Here is a 9,920-nt window from a genome sequence, read left to right on the forward strand (position 1 = left end):
CCCAACAATTCTTCATAGAGTGGACTACCAGTAAAATTGATAAAAATTTGGGACCAAAAATTATGACACTTTGACCTGGCCATGTTTTGCTTAAGTGTTTTTTGTTTAATTGCTAATGCGACCTTTTTACACCACAGACTGAACAAAATTAAGGTAATTGGTTGACCTAAATTGGTATTATCTAATTGTGTCAACAGCTGACAGCTATTCAACCTAATTCATTTGTGAGACAGTCTAACAGAAGGATGGCATTATTGAGATGTGTGTGCGCTAAATTAAAACTAATAAAAATAACTTATTTTAAGGTTTAAATCAGTTTTTGAATCCCACATTTCCAGTGTGAACCTTTGACCCCCACTGTATAGATTGTTGCTTACCAGTAAACCCAGGACCTTCTGTTGAATGGATGACTCTGATGGAAAGGACTGGAAAAAGAGACATTTTGAGATGAGAATTCAAGGCAGGTTTATAACAAATTACTGTTGCGTTCTTCCGAAAATTCCATAAAAAGGTGTTTACCTCGAGTACTTTGATGAAGAGCTCTAGTCCCTGGTTCTCTATGAAGTGTCTGCAGGTGGTAGGAGATTCATCTGTGAGGTTCCACAGAGCGCTGAGTGTGAACTTCAACGTGGCATCCACGATACCCTGACATGTTTTCTGCCGCACAATGTGCAGGAGTTGCTATGATGTGAAGAGTGAGAGAGAGATAAGTATCCACTATTCCTTCCATTCAAGTGTTACAAATGTTAAATTTGAGAGGAAAAAAACAACAACTTACCTTTACAATAAAAAGCTCAGCTCCTAATTGTGCAGTTTGCTCAGTGGACAACTTTTAAAGAAACACACACAAAGAGCCAAGTTAGATCATGGAAGAAAAAAAATACTATGGAAGTCAATGGCTACAGTCAACTGTTTGGTTACGGACATTCCAAAATATCATTCAAAATATCTTCTTTTGTGTTTAACAAAAGAAAGAAACTCTTACTCACCCCTCAAGTTGTTCCAGACATTTATGACTTACTTACTTTTAGTTTGGAACAACTTGAGGGTGAGTAAATCATGACAGAATTTATATTTGGGTGAACTATCCCTTTAATTGTGGTCTGCTGATGTGATGTCACAATTGTGTTGCATTGTGGTATATGGAGCTATCTGAGGAGTACATATGTACAAAGTCAGAACACACTGACGAATGAATTCTGCTTTGGGCCAATCATAAAGTTCTTATGGAGATGACGTGATTACTCTGAGCTGTTTACAGTAAGCTCTGCTGCTTTTTATTAGTCTTTCGATGTAAATATGCGCTAGATGGACATCTTTGACCACTGCGCCACGTCTAGCAGCTTTTTCAACGTGTCACGCTTGAGACCCAGCCTTCTGTTCCGTTCATCAGCGCTGAGGCTCTGCAGGTGGATACTATGCGTGTCTCGTGTTTATAAGAGCAAAAAACGCATTCTGTTTGATCCCTTATGCCTGTCACTCAGACTTTAAAAATGTTTTCAAATTGGACAGATAGTGAAACTAAAGCGCTTCTCCTCATGCGGGCGAATGAAGACAACGGCGCAGCTTTTAAAGATAATTTCCGACGACTGACATCACAGAATTTACTGGTAATTTGGTGCTGATGTGTGAATTATCTCTTACCAGTAAAAAGCCAGAACGCCATTGCTTGTGCGAACAGCATATTTATGTATTTACTGGTAAAGTCATTCTGGTAATTTTACGGTAATTTACCGGGATTGCTGTGTGAAAGGGGCTATTAATAGCCACCCGATCAAAGAAAACACATGAAGTGTTAAGTGTAAGTAGGACCCTAGAAAACCTACTATGCTTCTCTTTTAAACATACTGCGATAATTTGCTTTTTGTGGACCGATTCATATATTCAATTTTCATTCATATTATCATATAAATAAGCAGAGATTAATAACCAATGCTGTGTGACTGCCACTAGGGGGTGACAATTATTTTAGGGGCCTTTCCACCATGTATAATAAACATCTGATATGTTTTGCATGTGATTGTGTCGTTTCACACAGCTATTTCGCATTCAGACAAAGCTCTTCTCTGTACCTTTAAGGCTTCTATATGCAAGTGTGCCTGTTGATGATTGGCTAACCTCTCTGCATGTGAAATAAGTAGCAAGAGTAATAAAAGGGCATTGATATTAGGGATGTCCCAAGCCAATCTCAAAGAGCTGGATCGGGGCCGATCAAGCATTTTTTTTAACTAATCGTTATCTGCTCTCCTCAGTCCGATCCTTATTTTATGTCAGCTGTAATGGCGGTGTCGTGCAGTATTCGCCTTCCATTAGATTTTCCAACCATCATTAAAAGGAAAAGAAGACGCTCAAATGTGCGTGTTCGGCTGCCATTAAAACCAAAAGAAGAAGAAATGCGTGAGCTTCCGTTTTCAGTGTATTTGACGCGCACTTTTGTAACGATCACTCATTCATTTATGGTTTACTTAATCTGCAGTCAGTCTGAGACGTCGTTGCCATAACGTGTTGCATCTTGCTTTGGATTTGACTGACAGACTGACATTCTGACACTGCGAGCTTCATGCTTTCTAACCATATCTCCACTATTAGCTATTTATGTTGCAATTTTTCTGATTTTTGTATATATAAAATACAAGACGTTTACATCAGTAATCCTATTTTCTACCAATGTCTTTATACAGTATGTGCAAATATATACATAGAGAGTGTATCTTATATATGTACACACTCACACACATTATTTTACTCTCTGTGTAACCCCTCTCTTCTTCGTTTCGAGTGGGTCTCGAACCCGGGTCTCCGGCATGGGAGGCGGACGCACTAACAAGGAGGCTAAAGACTAGCACTAAGCACAGCACCTACTCGCTGGCCTCCGTTACATCTGCACAACTCTGTATACATTGGATTGATTTTAAAACGTTAATGCACTTGAATTGTGCATCAAACACTAGGAATATACAAGTATTGGGATATTCAAGTATCGGGACCTGGTATTGGCATTTACTAAATATTAAATGACTTGGATCGGGGGCATGCATGTATAAAAGTATAATCTATAATATATATAATGTATAATCCATGTATAACTGTAGATTATATGCTGATAGACTCAAGGTGCCTCCCAAATCGCATACTTATGCACTATTCCAAGATGTTTAGTAGCATAAATAGTGCGAGTAGTACGTTCACACGGAAACCTCCAAAAAGAAAAAGTGCACTTTAAATACCCGGATGATGCACTTAAATAACCGAAAAACTAAGTGTGGAATGTTGGACACTTCATGCACTCAACTGTCACAGCTTTAATTACGTTGCGAAGGGGAGGGGCTATCAGACTCAGATTATTAATGACAAAATAACCTTATAAAATTCATACACTACATGGTTGAGTACATAGTGCATAGTGCTTCATTTGGGACACAGTTTCACGGTTGTGACTAGGGGTGGAACGGTTCGCGGAAAAAAATCGAACCGTACGGTTCTCCACACACGGTTCGGCACGCGCTAGGACCGCGGTTTTTATTTGCATCTTTACTCTATTGTATTTATTTGTGCTGTTGCTTGTAGTTAGATAGATTATTCTTATTTTCTTTATTTTTATTTGACAGTATAGTTTTTGCCTAAACATAGCACAAACCGAACCACACCGAAACCGTGACTCTAAAACCGTGATACAAATCGAACCGTGAGTAAGTTGAACCGTTCCACCCCTAGTTGTGACGACGTCATTTTAATAATAAGCCTTATTTTAATAAATAAGCCTTTTTCGCAGATGGTTTTCAATGAATGGAAGGGAGCTTTATGTTATGAACATTAAAGAAACTTTTAATTAAGAATAAAAAAAACCCCACTAATTCAGCCCATGACAGCAGCACAGATAAACTCCTCTGACCGCCGCAGAGTCGCAGACATCAGCGGGCTGACGTGACACGGGGACAATCTGTCTCAGTTCTGTCACACTGCATTTCACCATGAATCACTGCGATAGAATGTTCTGAATCTTTTTGTGGGAGCCTCCCAGCTTATGTTTCCTCTTTGCATTAAACCTGTTCTCAGCCATAGACTGCAGCTGCTCACCTTGGCAGCGAGGATGGAGATAATAGCTACGGCCATCCTCTGCATGTTCTGATCCTCGTGGTTACATAGCCACTGCATGACCAGCTTGGCAGCTTCGAACCTGAACAAACAAACGTCATAATTGATTCACATAAAGCGGTGTAACATTTAAATCTGTCGACAAGACTACACGCTACCAGTTTGAACTGAAAATTTATCTGATAATCTTTTCATCTAAAATGTTAGGCTTGAATTATTTTAGAAATGTAGTAAACAGTCATGAGTAGGTGTGTCTAAATTGTTGACTTGTGTATTTACAAAACAGAACTGTTTTTCTACATTCTGATTGGCTGACACACCTTCCAAGGTTCCGAGTTTAAAGTTCACATACTCCACATTATTACTTTGAAAATACTTTTTAATAATACTTATATTCAGCAAGGATGCATTAAATAGATCAAAAGAGACTATAATTAAACTTAACTTAAACTTTCTATTCATTACCAAAAAAAAATCAACCAAACAAAAAAACGTCTTATTAGAATGATTTCTGAAGGATCATGTGACACTGAAGACTGGAGTAATGATGCTGAAAATTCAGCTTTGCATCACAGGAATAAAATATATATTAAAATAGAAAACAGTAAAAATGTTTCACAATATTACTGTTTTTACTGTATTATTAACGTTTGCATAAAATCAATTCAGCCTTGGTGAGCAAAAAACGTAATAACCTCTAACATTTGAAGAGTAGTTTCATAAAGCAACAATCAAATACAAGAAAAGAGCAACAGACGGTTACTGGTCATGCAAAACAGATGAAAATAACATGCATATTTAGATTTATTTTTCTTTAAAATGACTTTAATATGTATTGATATTACCTGAGCATTATTAGCAGCTTGACAAAAACTAAGAGTGATTTATTGCAATATTTTTAAGTAGAAATGAAAAGTGGTACCTGTTGAAGGGAACCTCCTGCAAGATTCGATCACTGCATAGAGACAGCAGGCAGTTCTTCTGCAGCTGAAAAAAACAAAAACAGAACAACTGTTCACGGGGAAATCATAATTGGCAACGGTAAAATCTTTTCCATTTTCCTTAAAATGATGTATCATCATGGGGAACTGAATGATACTGTAAAATGAAAATGTTGAATGTTCTCAGGAAGAACAAATGCTTATTGTGTGAACAGTGTACTTCCTGTAGAAGTGTTGACACAATCATGCTACCAAGTGAAAGTGACCCGACTACATAATACAATCTAATTTATTAATCCACTGAGGGAAACAATTTGAGCTGAACAATATTGAAATATTCATAACATACTAGTGACTGTTTTGCTTGCGACGTAAAAAGCAACATAGTAAATATTGCAGTGATTTTAATGCATTTCCAGTTTATCCATTTTTATCAGTTTATCTATCCATTTTTCCTAAATGCCATTATACTAGTTCAATGTTAGGACGCTTAACTTTAGTAGTGAAAAGAGCATTTGAGTCCGTGCTATTTTAGTATTATTTATATAATATTATAATATTTTGAATTAGCGTTCATTTGTATATTTTCAAGTTTCGTTTGAATTTCAATTCAAGTTTTTATTTGTTTTTTTTAGCTTTATTTACATTTCCGTTTTAGTAATTTTAGTATTCAACTTAAACTTAATTTAGTTTCATATCAAATGTTTTTTCATTTAATATTTACTTAACCGAAAATGGTTTTTAATATATAAATTTTTTATTTTATAATAATTGTTTTATTTAACATTAACACTGGTTTGAATAGGTAAGGTTGATTTATTCCCTGTGCAAACTGTCCATTTTAATAAATGAATTCGGTACTAAAACAATTCAAAATGAAAATTTTTTTAAAAATAAAAATATAAACATAGCTATATTAAATAATATATGTGACCCTGGACCACTAAACCAGTCATAAGGGTCAATTCAGCATCTGAAAGCTGAATAAATAAGCTTTCCATTGATGTATGGTTTGTTATGATAGGACAATATTTGGCTGAGGTACAACTATTTGAAAATCTGGAATCTGAGGGAGCAAAAAAATCTAAATATTGAGAAAATCGCCTTTAAAGTTGTCCAAATGAAGTTCTTAGCAATGCATATTACTAATCAAAAATTAAGTTTTGATATATTTACAGTAGGAAATTTACAAAATATCTTTATGGAACGTGATCTTTACTTAATATCCTAATGATTTTTGGCATAAAAGAAAAATCAATCATTTTGACCCATACAATGTATTTTTGGCTATTGCTACAAATATACCCCAGCGACTTAAGACTGGTTTTGTGGTCCAGGGTCACATATAGTATAAAATACAAAAACTGCTCTTTATTGTAAAGCATCAATACATTCATGCATAATAAAAGAAATTAGTAAATGTTATTCGTCCTTGTGTTCATTTAGTGAAACATGTTTTGCTTATTATAAACTAGATTTATAGTGCATATAATGTTTTGCATTAAACGTTTAAAATATTTGGCAACAAAATTAGAGCAATGATAACATTTATTTTTTTTGTTACACATGAAGAGCAAAAAATACATTAACTATAGTCAGCTATAATTTTATTTCAGCCGTGATGGGCTTTTTATCTGATGTTTTAGTCTTGTTTTCATGCACCTGCTGGTGGTTGGGGAAGGTCTTCATGGCTTCGAGTAGCAGCTGTGTGATGTTCCCCAGGAGTCGTACAGGCATTCCAAAGGCCAGTTCCTGTTTGGTGAGGTTGAACACACAGGCACTGGCTGCCAGCTGCACGTTCAGTGTGGCCGGATGATTCTTCATCCCCAACGCTACCAACTGCAGATCGAGAGAGCAGATCGATATGGAGAAACGCAGTGACCTTTGCTTCAGCACTCAATCTTTACGAGTATGCATACCTTCAGGATGTCAGGTCTTGGTTTCTCAATGGCATGAGTGAGGCTGAAAAGGTGGAAGAGAGCTTCTCTGACAAACCCCTCTCTCTCACTGTATCTTCTCAACGCCTCACAGATCTGAGTCTCATTGGCCTCTCCAGTCACCTGCAAAAACAGAACAAAAGTCATGATCTTACAGTCACCTTCTACATCTAAAAATAAGCAACAGGTAATCAGGATTATGTTGCATTTTTCAAACAATCTTGCTGTTGTGTCTGAGCACCTACCTTTAAGCTGCCCTCTCCAGACAGGAAGTCAGAGAATCCGGCATCGGTGGCCAGCAGACCAACGAAGGTCATGCCCGGTCTCGCCTCCACGAAAGCCCTGACCGATGCATCGGTCACCTGCTTGCGGCCAGACACGTCCAGAGACACCAGCTGGGGCAGGATGCCAGGGGTCTCCAGCAGCTGCCGCGCCACATCGGATGTGAACTGCTTATCGTCTGAGATATCGAGGTGCTGTAAACCCTCCAGCTGGACAAACAGAAAAATAATGTGCATGCAATTACATATCATCATGCAAAAGCATAATGATGAACTTTCTGGCTAGAGAGACACATTTCTTAAAAGTCAAAATTAATTTTCTGCCATTTACTCTAAAATAGATTTGAAATGCAATTTGCACCTAAAATGACTTGATATTTTCTTTATTAAAATTAACTTTTTGGGGGGTTATTAAGTCAAAAATATCAGGAAGGAATATCAGCATCCATCCATCCATCCATCTTAAACTGCTTCATTGCTTATTAATATGAATAAAATAATTAAATAAAAGAAGAATTAAAAGCTTGATTGTTTAATCACTGAATATTAAGACAAATTAGTATTGTAATTTTACAGTTATACTAATTTAAAATTTTATAATACTGATATACTAATAAACCACAAAATATTAAAACAAAATTAAAAAAATTAAAAGTAAATATTTCAGCTTGTTAAATAATTTTATTTTCTATTCAAATGCACTCCCCTACAACAACACCTCAACTGTTCTAGTATGATTTCCAAATTTAGCTGTTCAAGCCATCTGGGGAAACTGTGTATTTTTTTCATATAGCAGTATCTATAGCAAAAAATAAATAAAATTCTACTTCAGACCCTCTTGACTGTATTAAGGGCAGTAAATCACTGAAAATATTAGATCATTTGACATATTTATGAAAGATAAGTATAGGTCAGGTTGTAAAATGTCCCTAAAAACTTAATGATAATTAATAATTCATATATGTAAAAAATATCATGAATGGTTAATGTATTATATGTATAATATACTAGTGATGATTTTGCTTGTGATGTGAAAACAACATAAATATTGCAGTGATTTTAATCAGTTTTTCCTAAATGCCTTTAGACTAGCGTCATGTTACGATGCATAACTTCAGTAGTAAAAAGAGCATTTGAGTCAGTTTTATTTTAATATTATTTATATAATATATTCATATTTTGCATTAGCATTCATTTGTGTATTTTCAGGTTTCGTTTTAAATTTAATTCAAGTTTGTCCCTAAAAACGTCCATGATATTAATAAGTTAATAATTCATGATATTTGTAATAAAAAAAAAATTTTTACTTTAAAAATATATTTAAAGATACAAGAGAAATATACTGTAATTATACTTGACGCAAAGTGTCAGTATACTTGATTTGACAGTTACCTCACATGACATTTTTAGAGACGTTAAATTATACATGCCTTTGTTTCTTGAAAGACACAAAAATAACCTCAGCATTTAAACACATGAAGAGCTGACCTGACTGAGCACAGCCAGCAGTTGAGCGGTGGTCATCTCCAGCCTCTTGAGCTGGTGCATGGTGAGGTAGCGCAGCCTGCTCCTCAAGCCCAGGAGCGGAGTCAGGTTCGTCACTGAGGTGTTGGAGATATCCAAACTCTCCAGGCGAGGCAGCGAGCACACGTCCACCAAGCCCGAGTCGTAGAAGTCCACGCTGGACACGCTGAGCGCACGCAGCCCCTGCATGGCACTGAAACAGCGACGGCTGGGCTCCTCCAGAGAAGACATGGTCAGGCCGTTCAGGACGAGCCGCTGCAGACTCTCCTGCAAGGTTTTATTGGATGATAAACCTTGGAGGATGTCAGCAACGGTGAGGTCGGCGTTGACCCGTGAAGCATTTAGCTCCACGAGGCGGTGCGGGCAGAGGGCACGGTGGAAGGCCTCAGCGGAGATGCGCGCGGTGCGGATGCAGGCGTGACGCAACCGGAACTGCTGGCAGCTTCGGAAGATTCCCACCGTGCTGTCATTCAACAGGCCTGTAAGAGAAACATTATGGTCAATGTTTTTAGTATAGATTCATTCATTTCGTCTGAGCCGACATACAGCTTAGTTTAATTTAATAAGTCTTAAGTCGCTGGGGTATATTTGTAGCAATAGCCAAAAATACATTGTATGGGTCAAAATTATTGATTTTTCTTTTATACCAAAAATCATTAGGATATTAAGTAAAGATCATGTTCCATGAAGATATTTTGTAAATTTCCTACCGTAAATATATTAAAACTTAATTTTTGATTAGTAATATACATTGCTAAGAACTTCATTTGGATGACTCGTAACTTTTATAAAGAATATCTCTTTGGATTTGAGACTTTAGTCTTTGCAACTTTACAGATCTTCTTTATGCACCAAGAGCTTGTAACACTTCAAAGAGAAATAAAAAAATTTAAATCGCATCATATGACCCCTTTAAAAGTAACCCTCCCAACCCTGGCTGTATACACGCTCACCATGCAAGATTCCATTGCTGAAGAAAAAGCATGTTGAAGCTCGTTTAAAGTTTGCTGCACCACATTTAGACAAGCCTGTAAAATACTGGGAGAATATAGTCTGGTCAGATGAGACAAAAATTAAACTCTTTGGATGCCATAATACACAGCATGTTTGGAGGTCAAATGGCACTGCACATCACCCCAAAA

The 9,920-nt window shown here is 36.6% G+C and overlaps 2 protein-coding genes across 2 annotated transcripts in view; one reads left to right on the top strand and one right to left on the bottom strand.

Moving 5' to 3' along the window:
- The window catches only part of LOC107712854 (protein zyg-11 homolog), a 19,535-nt gene that overhangs the window by 6,029 nt on the left and 3,586 nt on the right, over positions 1-9,920 (bottom strand). The window contains exons 3-11 of the mRNA XM_016518217.1: positions 8,743-9,257; positions 7,219-7,464; positions 6,956-7,096; positions 6,699-6,875; positions 5,018-5,082; positions 4,078-4,177; positions 779-829; positions 520-681; positions 378-425 (exon numbers count right to left, since the gene is read on the bottom strand). Of these exons, the coding sequence (XP_016373703.1) occupies positions 378-425; positions 520-681; positions 779-829; positions 4,078-4,177; positions 5,018-5,082; positions 6,699-6,875; positions 6,956-7,096; positions 7,219-7,464; positions 8,743-9,257 (1,505 nt within the window). The remainder of the gene's footprint in view (positions 1-377; positions 426-519; positions 682-778; positions 830-4,077; positions 4,178-5,017; positions 5,083-6,698; positions 6,876-6,955; positions 7,097-7,218; positions 7,465-8,742; positions 9,258-9,920) is intronic.
- The window catches only part of LOC107712855 (cytochrome c oxidase assembly factor 7), a 17,417-nt gene continuing 7,883 nt past the window's right edge, over positions 387-9,920 (top strand). The window contains exon 1 of the mRNA XM_016518220.1: positions 387-460. Coding sequence (XP_016373706.1) covers positions 403-460 — 58 coding nt within the window. The 5' untranslated portion in view covers positions 387-402. The remainder of the gene's footprint in view (positions 461-9,920) is intronic.

The sequence above is a fragment of the Sinocyclocheilus rhinocerous genome, unplaced genomic scaffold (assembly GCF_001515625.1).
Source record: "Sinocyclocheilus rhinocerous isolate Xijiao unplaced genomic scaffold, SAMN03320098_v1.1 scaffold478, whole genome shotgun sequence".
Taxonomy (NCBI): Eukaryota; Metazoa; Chordata; class Actinopteri; order Cypriniformes; family Cyprinidae; genus Sinocyclocheilus; species Sinocyclocheilus rhinocerous.